Raw genomic sequence first — 17,620 nt, forward strand, 5'->3', positions numbered from 1 at the left:
CGTAACCTCGGTTCCCTGAGATGAGGGAACGAGTACTGCGTAAGCTAGCTTACGCTATGGGAAAAGGTCCCCTTTTCTCGAGAATATGAAGCCAAAAATTATCCTTAATTTTTAAATAATGTAAAACGCAGTGCTGCAGCACAGCAGACCCAAGCGAAGCGGCTCGCGCGCTTATTGGCTGTGCTGCGGCAACTGCAGCAACCTATGGTGAGGCGGCGGAGAGTAACGAACCAATGGGGGCGCTTCGCGCCCATTGGACGTCAGAGCGCGCCAAAATAGGCGTGGCTGGAACTATATAAGCCACCGCTTCACCATAGGGATCAGGTTTTAAATCGACTGAAGCGATCACCCGGTCCGAGCACATAGCACGGCAGGTTACGCAGTACTCGTTCCCTCATCTCAGGGAACCGAGGTTACGTTAGTAACCGAGTACGTTCCCTTTCGAGAGTACTCTCGTACTGCGTAAGCTAGCTTACGCTATGGGAACACAATGTAAAACGCCGTGCGTGCTCGGGAACTTCGACCTGTCACAGCCCAAGGCGAGAGCTCGGGGCTTTATAGCAGGAGAAATCCCAGTCCCAACAGCCAACCTTAGTGAGCTTTATATAGGGAACGAAAAAAGGGGGACGTGATAAGGCTTAGCACGTCTATATAGAAAGTACCCTGGCCTGCAGGGCAGGGACTTGCAGATTATAGAATCTAATAAATGTGGACGGAGAGGCCCAGCCTGCCGCCGCACAGATATCATCCAGTGGTATCCCGCAGGACCACGCCCATGACGAGGCCATACCTCGGGTGGAATGGGCTCTGATGCCGAACGGGCAGTGAAGGCCCTTAGATTTGTAAGCCAGCGAGATAGTGTCTACTATCCATCGCGATAGGCTTTGCTTCGTGGTGGCGAGACCTCGGGTGCGCCCACCAAAGCATATGAAGAGCTGGTCCGACCTCCTGAATAAGGCGGAGCGCGCAATATAGGTTTTAAGAGCCCTGACGGGGCAGATGAAGCTCGCGTTGCTTTCGTCGCTTTGCGAGGAAAGGGCTGACAGCGAGATGACCTGCGCTCTGAACGGTGTTGAGAGCACCTTGGGGACATAGCCGTGTCTTGGTCTGAGAATGACTCTGGAGTCATTAGGCCCAAACTCGAGACAGTCAGCGCTTACAGATAGCGCATGTAAATCCCCCACTCGCTTGACTGAGGCCAGAGCCAGTAGAAAAGCGGTTTTGAACGAAAGAAGCTTCATATCGACAGACTGAAGCGGTTCAAAAGGGGGGCCCTTTAAGGCCTCTAGGACCGTGGACAGGTCCCAGGAAGGGATTGAAGGGGGTCGGGGAGGGTTCATCCGACGAGCTCCCTTAAGGAAACGAATGACCAGTTCGTTTTTTCCCAGTGATAGGCCGGCCACCGGAGCATGAGAAGCTGCAATGGCTGCCACATACACTTTGAGCGTAGACGGGGATCTGCCCGCATCTAAACGCTCCTGTAGGAAGGAGAGTATCTCCGGCACGTCACATAAGTGAGGGTCTAGGTTCCGTGTCCCGCACCAGGTGGAGAACACTGACCATTTCTGCGCGTATAGGCGCCTGGTTGAGGGCGCTCTGGCTTCCGTAATGGTCTTTTACACTCCCTCAGGGAGGTTCCCGGGTACCCGTTGAGGGGCCATACATGAAGGGCCCAAAGTTCGGGGTGGGGATGCCAGAGCGCGCCCTTCAGCTGCGTGAGGAGATCTTTCCGCAGCGGTATTGGCCATGGGGCTGTACTGGACAGCTGCATCAGCTCGGAGAACCAAGGTTGGGTCGTCCAGAGTGGGGCTACTAGCAGCATAGCACATCTGCTCTTCCTGACCCGATCGATGACCTGCGGCAGCATCGCGACCGGTGGGAAGGCATAAAGCGGGCGTCTGGGCCAATCGAGGGCCAGCGCGTCCCTGCTCTTTGAAAAATATATTGGGCAATGAGCGTTGTCTTCTGAGGCGAAGAGGTCGACCTCTGCCCTGCCGAAGATGCTCCACATCAACTGAACCGTCTGTGGGTGAAGAGACCACTCCCCAGGGGGAACATTCGCCCTGGAAAGCATGTCCGGGCCCCGGTTCAGGATGCCAGGTACATGCGCTGCCTTTAGCGAGCACAGATTGCAATGTGCCCATGTCAGAAGACGCTCGGTCAGGGTGTGCAAGGTTTCTGACCTGACACCACCCTGGCGATTTATGTAGGCCACCACTGACATGCTGTCTGATCTGACCAGAACGTGATGGCCCTTTAAAAATGGGAGGAAAGCTTTCAGGGATAGTTCGACCGCTATCATCTCCAGACAGTTTATGTGTAACAGTCGCTCCGGGCTCGACCAGAGGCCGGAGGCAGACCTGCCCTCGTACAGGGCGCCCCAACCGAGGTTGGATGCATCTGTCGAGACTACTTTCCATTTCGAGACAGCGCCCGTGCTTACGCCTAACTGATACCAGTTGGCTATTTTCCAAGGGGCCAGAGCTGCGATGCAGCCGTGGGTCACCCTGATGCGCGCGCGGCCGGAAATCCAGGCGCGCGCTGGAACACGGTCTCTCAGCCAGCGCTGTAGTGGGCGCATGTGCAGCAGGCCCAGTTTGAGAACCGCAGAGGCTGATGCCATCAGACCTAGCATTTCCTGAAATCGTTTGAGCGGGTAAAGAGACCCGGCTTTGAACGACACGGCTAAATGCTGAATAGTGAGAGCGCGCTGTGACGTCAGACGCGCTGTACATGTCACAGAGTCTATGTCTATCCCCAAAAAGGAAATCCTCTGGCTGGGAGACAGAGCGCTCTTGACAGTGTTGATCGTGAGACCCAGGCATTCTAAATGGCTGAGGATCCAGGATCTGTGTGTCGTCAGTAGTTCCTCGGAATGGGCTAAAACTAGCCAGTCGTCGAGGTAGTTCAATACTCGCACTCCCCGCATTCTCAGGGGTGCGAGAGCGGCATCCATGCACCGCGTAAACGTACGGGGCGCTACGGAGAGGCCGAATGGAAGAACCATGTACTGATAAGTCTGCCCCTCGAAGGCGAATCTCAAGAATGGCCTGTGATGGGGTGCTATTTGAATGTGAAAGTAAGCGTCTTTCAGATCCACTGAGAAAAACCAATCCCTCGGGCGAATTTGCGCGAGTATTTGTTTGGTAGTTAACATTTTGAACGATCGCGTCATAAGCGCTTTGTTCAAACGTCTGAGATCTAGGATGGGTCTGAGACCGCCATCCTTTTTTGGTACGAGGAAGTAGCGGCTGTAAAAGCCTGGCTCGCGCTGCGCAGGGGGGACAGTTTTGCAAGATCGCCCCTTTTGCAAGAAGGTTTATCAGTTCGGCGCGAAGGACGTGTGTCATTTCGCTTTTCACTTTCGTTTCGACCACGGCGCGAAAGCGCAGCGGTCTGCGAGCGAACTGGAGCGAGTAACCTTGTTTTATTATATTCAAAACCCAATCTGATATGCCGGGGATGGCCTGCCATGCAGCGGCTCGTGCGGCTATGGGTTGAATGTGCTTCGGGCACTGGCTGCCTGTTATGAGGGGACCAGTAGCTCGAGTATGCTGTGCTTGTGACACTGTGGTGACAGCGCTTATTTGTAGGGTTGCGCACTGAGAAGTGGGCACGCGCGCTACATTTAGAGCACCTCCGGCGCGAGCGGGAAGGTGGGCATGAAAGGAGACCCGAGTGAGTCTTTGTGACACTTGGGGGAGTGTGTATACATGTAGGGGTGCGTACTGTGTAGTGGGCACACTGCCTACATAGAAAAAGCTCTTTTTGTGCTTTATTGAGGTCGCCGTGAAAACGGCCTTTGTGTGCAGGCGTGCGTGCATTGTAACAGGCTCGTTTACTGCAGTATAGACATCTCCAACCGCCTTTAGTGAGGGGATTGGAGGAAGCATGTGAGGTTTCTTGTGTGGTGGTCCGGCCGCAGCGGGACTTAACCACGGTCTTTTCAGCCCGAAGGTCAGGAGGGCTTCGGAGGCTCGGGGTTCAGCACAATCCTGGGCCGAGGTCCCCGTCTCTCTGGCGGTTTGCGGCTCGTAGAGCGAGAGTGGTGCTGGGTTTTGGTCGCTGGGCGAGACTGTAAGTCTGGCTGCGATGGCTTCGAGGTCTGAGGGGGCGGCGCGTTTCTACGGCGTCCCGCAGCAGAGCTAGAGCGTTTCGGCAGGAAGTGTCTCATTGCCTGCGACGTTTTCTGAGCCTCAGTGAAGCGTTCAGCGAAACCCTTAACCGACTGGCCAAAGAGGCCGGAAGGCGAGATAGGAGAGTCGAGAAAGGCGGATTTGTCTGCGTCTTTCATCTCCGTGAGCGTGAGCCAGAGGTGTCGCTCTAAAACAGCGAGGCTTGCCATGCTTCGGCCGATCGCTTGTGCTGTGGTCTTTGTCGCACGCAGGGCTAGATCAGTAGCGCTGCGGAGATCTTTAAAGTCATAGGTATCTGGGGCAGACTCGTCCAGGTTACGGAGAAGTCTGGCCTGAAAAACCTGCAGCACAGCCATGGTGTGTAGAGCCGAAGCGGCTTGACCAGCGGAGGTGTAAGCTCGGCCAGCGAGAGCTGAGGTGGTGCGGCACGGCTTGGATGGATGCACAGGCTTCGACCGCCATCCAGCGGCTGAGGGCGGGCAGAGGTGTGCAGCAATAGCCTCCTCGAGAGGGGGGAGGCTCTCGTAACCGTGGTCTCGGGCGCCGTCGACAGAGGAGAGCGCTGACGAGACAGAAGTCTTCAAGCGTGCGGAGAATGGGGCTTTCCACGACTTCGTGAGTTCATTGTGAACTTCCGGGAAGAAGGGGGCGTTTCTTTGCGGAGGGGCCGAAGGGCGCCCCTGCAGGAACCATTCATCCAGCCTGCTTATAGCGGGCTCGTCTGGAGGAGACCAGTCGAGCTGAAGGTCGCTGACAGCCCTTGTAAGCACGCGAGTAAGCTCCGCGTCGATATCGGCGCGTTGTCCGGTGCAGCTGGGTGCTGTAGAGGGGGGGGGGGTCCGCAATGGAGCCCGACCATTCCTCACTACTGGACGCGGCGAGAGAAAAGCTGTCGTGTCTGTCCTCTTCCGCCTCAGGCGCTCCGAAGGAGAAGGGGGCGCTGGCGAGCAGGGACTGGCGCTGCTCGTCCACGAAGAGGACAGGCGAAGGAGCGAGAGCGGGCGAGGCACGCGGGGAGTGTTCCGGCGTGAGCTCGCGTGTAACAGTATGCTCAGGCATTCTCTGATCGCAGCGTTTCTTACGCGGCACCTGAGAGAGAAGAGGCGGAGCGGGTGGAGCATCGTGGCTGGTTTGAGCTAATCGAGCCCGCAGGGTCGATATAGCCATGTCGTCGCACTCAGGGCAGCCGCCCTTGAAGAGTGCGCTCTCAGCATGCTCGCGGCCCAGGCAGGAGACACAGATGATGTGGCGGTCCTCGCTGGGCAGAGGGCCTCGGCAGGAAGCGCAGGCCCGAGGCATTTGAAACAACGCCTCGAATTCTGGAGGAAAAAAGTGTGATGCAGCGGCAAACACACTAGCTTTGAAAAGGATATAGTCACGCCGGATGGCGCAGCAGGAAGCGAGTGCTGAAGGCGGTGTCGAGATGAAGCACGAGCCGGCGTCCTCAGATCTGCGTTGCAGTGCTATCCTGCTGAGAGGCTTTTCGACGGCGTGTAGAGGCTTCTCCGGAGAAGACAGCGAAGTGCAGGTGAGATCGCTGAAGGAGATGAAATCTGATCCCTATGGTGAAGCGGTGGCTTATATAGTTCCAGCCACGCCTATTTTGGCGCGCTCTGACGTCCAATGGGCGCGAAGCGCCCCCATTGGTTCGTTACTCTCCGCCGCCTCACCATAGGTTGCTGCAGTTGCCGCAGCACAGCCAATAAGCGCGCGAGCCGCTTCGCTTGGGTCTGCTGTGCTGCAGCACTGCGTTTTACATTATTTAAAAATTAAGGATAATTTTTGGCTTCATATTCTCGAGAAAAGGGGACCTTTTCCCATAGCGTAAGCTAGCTTACGCAGTACGAGAGTACTCTCGAAAGGGAACGGTTGTTCTTCAGAAACCCACAGAAACCTGTGCATTATACATAAGGGGAATACTTGATTGATTTATTTTGTGGATTTTAATAAATGTTATGTACAATTAAGTGTTAAATTTTTTTAATTTTCTGTCATTTAGATTTTACTCTCTAATTAAGGAGAATCGTATGAGGGAGCTTGTGTGTAACCCATGCTTTTCTCTGTTTCAGATCGAGGCGCTGCCACCCGAGTTGTTCCAGTGTAAGAAGCTGCGGACGCTGAATCTGGGAAATAACTGCCTTACAGTGCTGCCGTCACGTTTCGGAGAGTTAACCGGCCTCATGCAGCTGGAGCTCCGCGGGAACCGGCTGGAGGGATTACCGGTGGAGCTCTCCGAATGTCGCCTTCTCAAGCGCTCCGGGCTGATTGTAGAAGAGGACCTCTTCAACACCCTGCCGCCGGAGTTCAAGGAGCAGCTGTGGAGAGCTGATAAAGAACAAGCTTGAGCCAGACAGAGGAACTCTTAAAGGCACAGTTCACACAAAAATAAAATCTGCTGAAAATGTGTTCACCCTCAGGCCATCCGAGATGTAGATGACTTTGTTTCTTCATCAGGTTTGGAGAAATGTAGTATTGCATCAGTTGCTCAGCAATGGATGCTCTGCAGTGAATGGGTGCCGTCAGAATGAGAGTCCATACAGCTGATAAAAACATCACAATCCACAGCACTCCAGTCCATCAGTTAATTTAATAATATATTGTGATGTTTTTATCAGCTCCCATTCTGACGGCACCCATTCACTGCAGAGCATCCATTCGTGAACAAGTGATATGATGCTATCCATGATTGCTCTCGAAATCTGGTGAAGAAACAAACTCATCTACATCGTGGATAAGCTGATTGTGAGTAAATGTTCAGTAAATTTTTATTTTGGGGTAAACGAAGTGGTCGTTCTGCTTTCGATTCATTTGTCTTTTATAATTTTTAATGATTTTTATTTGGGTGACAGCATTTCTCGTCCTTATGAAGGGAAGTTGTAGACAGTACAGTGCCATCTGTGCTTAGAAACATACACTGATACACTCTCTCAAACAAGTTCTCATACACAAACAAGGTCAAGTCATTCATGCACTGCCCTCTACAGGCACATTAAGCAGTGACATTATTGGAATGAATAGATATAATAAGCAATATCTGGTTTGTGCATTATTTACTCAGTGGCTGCGTCCAATCAGGGAAGAGTCGACTGTTTATGAATGTGTCAGCTGTGTTATAGAATATGTAAAATGTACATTTTAGAGCCAATACCCACAGAAGTAAATGCCAAAAAGGTCATATACAAAATCCACTTCTTATATATGCTTTTAAAGACTATGAATATGATGCCATAGATGTATTGCTGAAATCTTACACTCAACAGACTTTACAGGATGATATAGAAACTACAAACTTAAACACTCGAACGAATAAACTTTTGCCATTTTGGACGGAGTTGCATTTGGATCAGGTGACCTGCACGTTGCACCCCATTGGTCGACTTTTCCACGGGAATAATGACTGTTGTCATAGCAAAGTTCCCACGCTATCATGGCCTTAACTCTCTCCGAGCTCTACGCTGGAGCTCATCTCAAAGATAAAGTGTACATTTTGCGTTTATAGGTTTTATAATTTTACAAAAAAAAATGAGAGAAAGAACAAAAAGAAAGCATGGACTCGAGTTTGTGTGTTTGCAAGAAAAACAATCCTATGCGTTAATGTATCTTTTTTTATATGTATGTGTTCATATGATTTTATGATTTTTATTTGAACTTTTCTTTTTGTTCAGAAGTTTGCCTAATGTATGCAGTATGGCTTTAAACAAAACCAAGTAAAGACTTCTGATAAACATTCAAAAGTGTTTATGTATTTCTTAAGTCACACACATGGGTTATTCTCTGGAAACTATGCCTGAACACTTTGTTTTATTTTTAAGCATTTGCTACATTGGTTTTGCATTATACAGGTAAATTCAGAAATGTATTAACGTGGACAAAACAGAAAAGGAGAAACTTTTGTCTAAATCATGTGGTCTGAAAAAGAGACTTTTTGGCCAAAATATGGTCCATAATCCATTATATTGTTTCATCAGTTTAAAATCTCCTGTAGTCTCTCACATCAAAATGCATCCACATATTTGTTCAGAGATATTTTGGACTCATCTCGCTTGTAAACTGTGCTTGATCTGTGCTTTCAGTCCAGGTGACTTTTTCACTGCAGAAAGCAATCTGGATTATGGACTCAATCAAGACATAAACCGATGGAGTGGTGTTTATTACTTGTGGATTATTGTGATGTTTTTATCAGCGGTTTGGACTCATTCTAACGGCACCCATTTACTGCAGAGCATCTATTGTTTGAGCAACTGATGCAAAGCTACATTTCTCCAAACCTGATGAAGAAAGAACTCATCTACATCTCGAATGGCCTGAGGGTGAGTACATTTTCAGCAGATTTTATTTTTGCGTGAACTATGCCTTTAAGAGTTCCTCTGTCTGGCTCAAGCTTGTTCTTTATCAGCTATGGTCATCCGGTGATTCGATTTCTGGTAATTGTGATTTCAAAAGAACATTTTAAAGTCGATTTAGTCCTAAAATTCATATTGCATTATGCACTAAACACTACCAGATTTATTAGTTAATGTGACCAAGTTCAAAATCGTTTTCATAAAATTAAGTCATAGTCACGTGGCATTGTTTTTTGAAAAAGTGGACATTAACACAGAAGTTAAGTACCACACACACACACCTTGCGTCATTGAACACTGGGCCTTTCTCTCTGTTTTCCGTAAAGAACCACTCCACATAAAATCTCCCATTCACCCTCTCTCTCTCTCTCTCGTTCTCTCTCAGTGAAGTAATGGTCACTTCCAGCCAGATGGCAGCCAGTTAAACCAAACTACAACTCTTTAAGTTAGTAAGCACTTGAAACCTCTTCAAACACTCTATAAATGAAAGTCACCAAGTCTGAATGTTGCACAGCCATCATAGATTTATAGAAACAAGAAGCTGTTAATGGAGAACCACTGTCCCGTTAACTGGAATTCTGTTCACTTTTGTCACGTTCAAATGTGTGCAAGATTAAGTGAATTCTTTAGTGTTCGTCAAGTATAAGGGGTCAGAACTGTTACTGTTTGGCTGTAGTCTTCTAGCTCATTTGAGATCAGACTTATGTTTGTTACTTAATACAAACACCAAAACTGCTTGATTATCATATCTAATAGCTAAGCTGAAGCGTCCCTTCAAATGCAAAGGCTTCATGTTGACAGCCTGTGTGACTTATGCGCTCCCTGCAGGTAAATAGACAAAATGCACCATCCAAAAGCTACCATAAAAATACTACAAATTTTCTATAAATACAAGTTTATTTTTTCTTCTTCATACAATTGATTTTATTATTATTTATGTATTTAATGACACCAGCATAATGGGTATTACATATTTACATTATTAACAACAACTGCTGCCAGAAAGAACAGTCACAGAAATGTAAGTGCTTTTAAAACAAGTTTTCAGTGCATTTTTGTTTTTAGTTTGTTCCAAAAGGTTTATGTATAATTTTATTATAACCTTTAAGGAAATGCAAAAAAAAAAAAAAAAGTTTGCAAAGAGCCAACTACTTTGTATGTATATATTTTTTTTATAGTAGTCTTTTGCCTTCCACAGAAGAGAAAATGTCATAGAGGCGAATGTGAGTAAATAATAACGTATTATATTATAAATAACGTATTATATTTTTATAATTAAAGTATTATTTCTGAGTGAACTATCTTATGTGTTTCTCATGCCTATTGTTTGAAGATCAAAACAGAGATTGATTAAGAAATGGAGTTTGCACACATTGTATTAGTTCCTTAATGTTTTATTAATGCAATGACGATAACTAAATCTGTCATACTATTCATTTGGGGACTGAATACTAGAAAAACCCTTAACACTAAGCATATGTTTTATGAATTCCTCTTCAATACAGTCTACATTACATGCAATTTCCATCCTCCCGGGACAGAGGGTGACCTGTGTTCACTCTTTATCTGAAATTAAGTTTACTGGAGGCACATGTTTACCTTTTAGGTTCACCTGAACACTCGGTGACGGCACATTTGAGTTTTTTGCATTGCAATGAAAGACTTCATGTTCAAAATCCAATTATTGCATCACCATAGGTTACAGTTTAATCGTATTTGACTTGGGGCAACCACGTGTTTGCTGAGAGAGAGAGCGAGAGAGATTTGGATGGGAGAGCCTTCCTTTAATAGCTTTCATCTCAGACTGTTTTCATCAGCATGAATGTTATGAAAGATCAAGACGTGCAAAAGGTAAGAAACTGCATCTAAACTGCTATCACAACTCTTAAATACAACAGATATCGTGTTTTTTCTATGCACATGCTGAAAAACGCAGATTTAAGACATTTCAGTGCTGTTAGATTCCAGCGTTTTGCTGCTTTATAATATTTATAATAAATGTTTTCATATATCAGCGCCTCGTGCAATAGATGCATGAAATAAATAAAAAATCGCGATAGCACGTGTGGAATAATTTTAATGTATATTTGAAGTCTGTTGCGTAATTCGCTAGTAGAATGGGTTGTGGCATAATACGAGGGGCGTGGAAATGGGCGGGGCAAGCAGGAATTTAAATCGTTTGAGTAATAATTATATATTTTAACTTTTCATTTTTGTTCAGTTTAACGGCTACATGTTATTAACAGTGGCAGCTGCAACAGTATACCGTCTATTTATTATTATTATTAGTATTATTATTATCCAAAAGCGTAAGACTATTTGTCATGTGACATCTGTTACTTTTCTCCGCGCTGATAAGAAAGGCCTAATCACAGTTTTTTTTTTTGACTACTTAAAGGGGTGGATCGGGATTTTTGACATCGGACCTCATTTCTAAGTCAGCCTGGTTGTTATTCATTAGTGGAGACATTTTTAAAAAAAAATGATCCAGTCTTTATATTTGGATAGATAGCCGATGCTAGGCTAGCGCGAGTCAATGGGTATATGTTAGCCAGCCATTAAAAACCGTTTTACCCGCTCCACAGTGCACCAAACGCAAATCAATTATAACACTAGACTATCGATGCAAATTTCCGTTGATAGAATAATGTTAGAAATCAAACTTACCTTTCATCACATTGCATTAGTTATAATTTGTTCCCTGTAATCATAAGCCTTGTCGACAGCAGCAGCGGAGTGATATTGATTACCTAGGCAACCGAGTGAGCCGGTCCACACATGACGCAAGTGTATTTACTTGCCGCTGGCACACTGATTATCACTAACATCACATAAGCAGAGCAAAGTAGAGCCGGAGCAAAGTAAAATTCCGCAGCGGCTGAGAAACTAGTTCCTTTAGGATCATTGAGATGAAAGGTAAGTTTGATTTCTAACATTATTCTCTCAACGGACATTTGCATCGATAGTCTAGTGTTATAATTGATTTGCGTTTGGTGCACTGTGGAGTGGGTAAAACGGTTTTTAATGGCTGGCTAACATATACCCATTGACTCGCGCTAGCCTAGCATCGGCCAACTATCCAAATATAAGGACTTGATAATTTTTTTTTAAAAATGTCTCCACTGATGAATAACAACCAGGCTGACCTAAAAATGAGGTCCGATGTCAAAAATCCCGAACCACCCCTTTAATGCATTTTAGTTTACAATTTTTAAAGATTAATTTAACTGATTTAAAGTTTATATATCAGGTATGAATCATTCAAGTTAACTTTTTAAGTAAGTAAATAAATAACCAAAAACCTCCCGAGATTTGAATGGCGCTCTATGTAGTAAAGTTAGTAATTTTTCTGAATCACCGATCATGTGACGGCAAACATAAGTTAGTGGATCTGTATTTAGCTCTAACCTATTCTCAATCACATATACTTAAACAAATTATTTTGTGAAATGTTCTCCCCAAAACTGATGGGTATATCTGATGGCATCACGTCTGTTTGAAAGCTGACCTCTATAGATGTCTAGATGTTTGTACACAGCGGATGCTTTCCGGATGAAGCAAACTTACATGTGCTATCTAGGACAAGGATGGAAATAACACAGTACTTTTAAACATAACATGAATCTGAATAACTGGTATTACATGCAATTAAGAAAGTACTTCAAAGAATACCATGCCACTACCATGGTACACGTGCGGTAATGGTGCTTTTTGATGATGTGAGGAAGAGCAATGTTTTTGTTGTGCAGTACAGGGATGATGGCTATCTGGTGCTGGAGGGCCTTCTGTCCCCAGAGGAGTGTGATGTTTTACGGGACCGAATGAGTGAGATTATTGAGCAGATGGATGTTCCTGAACACTGCAGGATACAGTTCTCAACTGACCATGACGAGCAGCTTAAAAAACAGGTAAAATCCTTCCATATGAACACCCAGAATGCATCAGCAGGAAGCATTTACAGCAGTGTCGTCATAAGTGTTCCTCTTTGCTTTACTGTCCACATGCAACCAAATGTTTCTGGGTAAATAAAGTTAACTGGATTAGATACAAAGCCTGTCGTAACTGGAACAATGTCCCTTGTAAATCCACATAGACTCAGAAGTGGTTAGAGCAGTCAAATCATGTTCATATTTGGCATTCATCACAAGTGGAGACCAGATCAGTTTCTTCTTTGAGAAAGGAGTGTTTGATGATAAAGGTTTGTAGTTTAGTTGCTTATTTAGTCATGTTGAGATATAGAAAAAGACAGAAAATTCATAAAAATTTGACTTTTGTGTTTTCAGGAGAGTTCATCGTGCCGAAAGAACATTCCTTGAATAAAATCGGACATGTTGGGTATTTCAGAAAATAGCTTTTTGTATAATTCAGTCATGTATTATTCTTTTGGTCCTAAGTATTTGTGTTTTATCCTTCCCACAGCTCTCCACGCTTATGAGCCGCTGTTTAAAGCGGTCACCCACTCTCCCAAAGTTCAAGTAATGACCAAACCTCCATGTAAACAAATGTAAACTGTGGTCTAATTGTAAACACTTGTTTCAAAAACTTATTTGATTTATGAGAAACTTTAAAACATTTTAATACCAGTAAACCCAGACCAGTGTTGCTAATGTAAAGTAAAGCTATCAAAAAACATTCGGCATTTGAAATAAAATAAAATATAAACATTACATTTTAACTTTTTAGATAAAACAACTAAAAACGGAAATAAGCTGAAGTAAAATGAAAACTGAAAATATAAAAAATAATTCTAAACTCAATAAAATATTTAAAAAAGACCAAAGCACAAAATGACTAAAACTAAAATGAAAATAGAAAATATAAAACTAAAAAACTAAAACTTCACCGGAAATAAAAATTGATTAAAGCATATAGAAATTTAAAAAAGTAATACAAAATGACAAAAGCACATAAAAACTATATATATCAACGAATATATCACAAAAATAATATATATATATATATATATATATATATATTTCCTTTAACACATCCTTTGCACCCTTTTAATATTTTAGAGAAACGAGAAACGTTTAATTTGATTCGAAATTCAGTTTATTTCCTTTGCACCCAACAAAATCAATACAATATAGAAAGGGTATGAATGTTTGATAAGAATATTCTGGATTTCCAGAGGAAGAAAATAAATGACCAAATGTAGTTCTCATGCCAACCAGTCGGACAAGAAAATCTTTAAAAACATATTTACATTGCTGGAAAAAAAAAACTTCAATGAAGATAATAAAACATGATACTCAACATAAAACAGTTCCAACTGTCCAACCGCAATAGTGTAAAAAGTTATATTATTGTTTCATGCTGGGTCACTTATTTTGTAAAAACTGGTCTTTTGATGCAAAGTAAAAGCAATTACTTGAACAAAAAGTGTTGTGTTCTGTAAATACACAAACCATTAAAATCATAATTTACAAATTTTAACTCCAACAGTCTTTGAAATATTCCAATGTCAAAATATGGACCATAAAGTAACACATTTTAATACAATTGCCAGGTAGTTTAAAAACTTGTTTACACTTAAACGAGTGTCATGCAAATGTCGAGTGTCAGCTTAAATGTCCCAGAATGCACTGCAAACCAAACAGGTGATTGACCACAGTTCCCGTGATAACCGTCAATGTAATATCCTCAACACAAAACGCCAAAATCAACAATCCTTGAACCCCTTTGAATTTGAACCTCGGTCAAATATCATGAATAAATTAAAGTATAAACACATAATTAACACAATCTTTATCAGAGTAAAGACACAACAGCTGAATTGCATACATGCATTTACAAGATAGTGATCTGTATATTAATATCTACTGCCTCCTACAGACCCATGCAGACAAACCACTGATAGCACTGAAATATTCAGAATACAAAACACTTTTTAAGGCGACACGCTATGCAACAAGTCCTTCGTACTGCATTGGACAAAAAGGCAGATTCTAATGATTGCATCAAAATTATTGTTGAGTATTTTTGTTATACAATAGAAAAACAAAGGTGTTCTTCGATGGCTCAAGTGATGCATATATGCTGTAATAAAGGACTGAAAGGATATATTACAATTGCATAAAATGGGTGAAACTGATAAAACATGTCAAGGGTCATACAGTATGTAAAAAAAAAAAAGTCTAATTATTGTAATGCAAAAATGTTTTCAATGTTTAATTAAATATTATAATAGTATTAAAGTTACCAAATATATATATATATATACAAAAAAAAAAGAAAACCTGTCATTTAAACTATAAAATAATTTATAATGTGAATTATAATATTATATTTTAAATATTGAATATATATTGCATTACAATAATTGATTTTTAAATTTTAAATTTGTAGAAATGTGCTTTAAAAAAAAAATGGAAATCTTCAATTCATATAGCATTTTTACAAGACGTTGGAAAATATGGAAAAGACAGAAGACATTTTTTCATGAGATTTATTTAAATAAAATACACAAAATGTAGACTGTGTCTTTCCTTCAGTGTTTGCATCCAAGATGCGTTTGTGCGAGTGCAGACATTGTTAAAGGGCATTACATTTTCCATTTCTTTTTTTAATAATGTGCAACTCAATCCCTGTCATTTATACTGGAGTGAGAGGATTTGAACGAATGAAATATTAACAGCGTCTCAAGACTTCAGAGCTTTCTCCGAGGACACACACACACACAAAATGAACGCTCAAAACAACACATTTATCACCTGTAAACCTTAAAAATGTAAAAGAAGAATCTTTAAAGGGTTCTGTTCTGGCTCCCATTGACTTCCATAGTAAGGAAAATAAATAATATAGAAGTCAATGGGATCTGAAACCTGTGTTCTATGTTCTGTGTTTGGCTGAAGAAATAAATGCATATGGGTTTGGAAAGACATGAGGTTGAGTAAATTATAATTTTTTTTGGAAGGAATATCCCTTTAAAGCTGCCAACAGCGGCACCAAACTTGAAAAACATTAAAATTTCACAATCAGACATTTGATTTTGTGCCATTTTGTATGTTGTTTACAATATCAAGTACTTTTCTAGTTTGCTTCACTCTAATACTATAAGAAACCACATTCACCACATTTCTATTCACTGTACAAGGGACATAAACACTCTAATGACGTTTCATTATTGCATTCTGCTTTCCAAACTCACAATACTAGGGCTGTACCATTTGAATTTAATGCTGTTAATATCTGTGCATTGGCATAATGGTATGATCTGTGATGGGTCTGATCTCAAAGCAGCAGGAGGATGTAGAGGTACAGAGGCAGCAGCAGGTTGTCTATCTGCAAAGTATACGCCTCCAGCATGGCTACCATTGTGATTGAGCCCACGACCCACGAGTAGCTGGCATTCAGGTTTATACTGCTGTCAGCGATGAGGAAAACCACCACGGCGATGATCTGAGCGAACACTGAGGTCGCCGTGCCCTCGAAGGTCTTCTTAGTGCCAGGCCAGCGGATCTCGCCGACTGCGCTCCCGAAAACAGATGCCACTGTGTCACCGACCCCTACTGCCAACACACCGGCGTATGGCACTAGGCCACCGGCGCCCCCTAGGCCTCCTTTAGGGGTACAGGATGCGGGTGTGAGCCAGACTGGAAGGGCGACACCAAGGAGAAGGTAGATATGGGTGAGAATAAGCGGTCCTGAGTCTCTCTCATCCAGGAATAAAGTAAGAAGGTGTCGCAAGGGTGGTCCGAGTGGTCGGATGCGGAAATAGCGGACGAATTCGAGGAACAATAACGCTGATAGGCATACGACCGAGGCTAGCTGAAGAAGAGGACGGTCTAGAGCGAGTCCGGGTACGAAGGTTAGCACGGTTAGGAGGTGGAAGTACTTTCGCACGGTCGTCGATGCTTGGTGCTTCTTGCTTCCGGTGGAGCGATGACTATTTTGATGCATCACAACACCAACTGCTAGAAGCAACAAAGCGGCCCAGAATCCGATCAGCCAAAGGCGAGTGTTGGTTTCAGTGATGAAATGTAAAAACCAGGTGATGGGGTGATGCTGCGTGAGCAGGGTAAGCCATGGAACCAATAGGCCCAATCCCAAAACAGCCGTCATGGTGTGGAAGAAAAGCGACGCTGACCAAGTTTCCGATTCCATGAATACGAAAAGCACGGCGAAGAACATTCCCAGCAGCACTAAGCCCAACACCGCGACCGGAAGGAAATACATGAGTGGGTCGGCGTTCCCGGGCGACGCCAGGGAGCGCTTGATGAGCTGCTTGATGATGAAACTGATCCCGCCGAGGATGAGGAGGGCTTCGCCGGGAGTGAAGCAGCGTGGGAGAAGGTACAAGAGGATTAAGCTTAAATACACAAAAATAAGCAACACCTCCAAGACTTCGATCACCTCGGAGACTGTTAGTGTTTGCTTGACTGTGTACAGAATGGCGCTGCTGGCGATGCCGGCTATAACGCAGGTGTTTGTGGGCACCGGGCGCGTGATTCCCAAAGCGATGAGCGATAGGAACAGCGCCAACATCATACCGATCACTGTTATGACCATTGCGAATCGCTCCATGTAAACGTTCCCCACAGCGATGCAGCGTCCCCTCAAAGCCAGTCCCAGCAGCGGCAGAACCATGCTGGCCGGTAACACACCGCTGTTAGCCGAAGGCCGGAACTGGAACACGGCGGCGCCGGTCCGAATGAGCCGATCCCATTTGTGCTGCACATAAAAAGCCTGGATGGCCAGAGCGATGCAACACCAGGACAGCTGGTTCCACACGGCATAGTGAACGGAAAATACCATGCCAAACACCACGCCGGATTCAACCAGCACAGGATCCAGCTGCATGATCGCAGGGTGTAAGTGTGACAAAGGTTTCCAGGAAAGAGACTTCAAATATAGTAGTCTGTCAAAGTTCCCGGTGAACACACAAGCATCGTCCACTTCTCGCTCTCCTGCACACAGCAAAATAGACCTTGGAAAAGACACATCAAATTAGCATTAGACACAGACCATAAAACTGTAAAAATACACATTTAATAATAATAATTATTTAATTTAATATCAAATATTTTCTCTCGCTTTTTAGCTTTTTTTCTCCACACAAGACCCATAATAAAATAAAATAAACAAAAATTATAAAATATTTATCTTTTTGAATTTTTCTCCACACAAAAACATATAAAC

The 17,620-nt window shown here is 43.9% G+C and overlaps 2 protein-coding genes across 2 annotated transcripts in view; one reads left to right on the forward strand and one right to left on the reverse strand.

Annotated features, from left to right (window-relative positions):
* LOC132130890 (volume-regulated anion channel subunit LRRC8A) overlaps positions 1-7,681 on the forward strand; it is a 29,020-nt gene extending 21,339 nt beyond the window's left edge. The window contains exon 7 of the mRNA XM_059542744.1: positions 6,206-7,681. Coding sequence (XP_059398727.1) covers positions 6,206-6,481 — 276 coding nt within the window. The 3' untranslated portion in view covers positions 6,482-7,681. The remainder of the gene's footprint in view (positions 1-6,205) is intronic.
* Positions 7,682-15,390: 7,709 nt separating this feature from the next.
* On the reverse strand, positions 15,391-17,339 carry dolk (dolichol kinase). The gene has a single exon (XM_059542403.1). The coding sequence runs from the start codon at positions 17,279-17,281 to the stop codon at positions 15,713-15,715; it is 1,569 nt and encodes a 522-aa protein (XP_059398386.1). The 5' UTR covers positions 17,282-17,339; the 3' UTR covers positions 15,391-15,712.
* Positions 17,340-17,620: the final 281 nt, after the last annotated feature.

The sequence above is a fragment of the Carassius carassius genome, chromosome 47 (assembly GCF_963082965.1).
Source record: "Carassius carassius chromosome 47, fCarCar2.1, whole genome shotgun sequence".
NCBI lineage: Eukaryota > Metazoa > Chordata > Actinopteri > Cypriniformes > Cyprinidae > Carassius > Carassius carassius.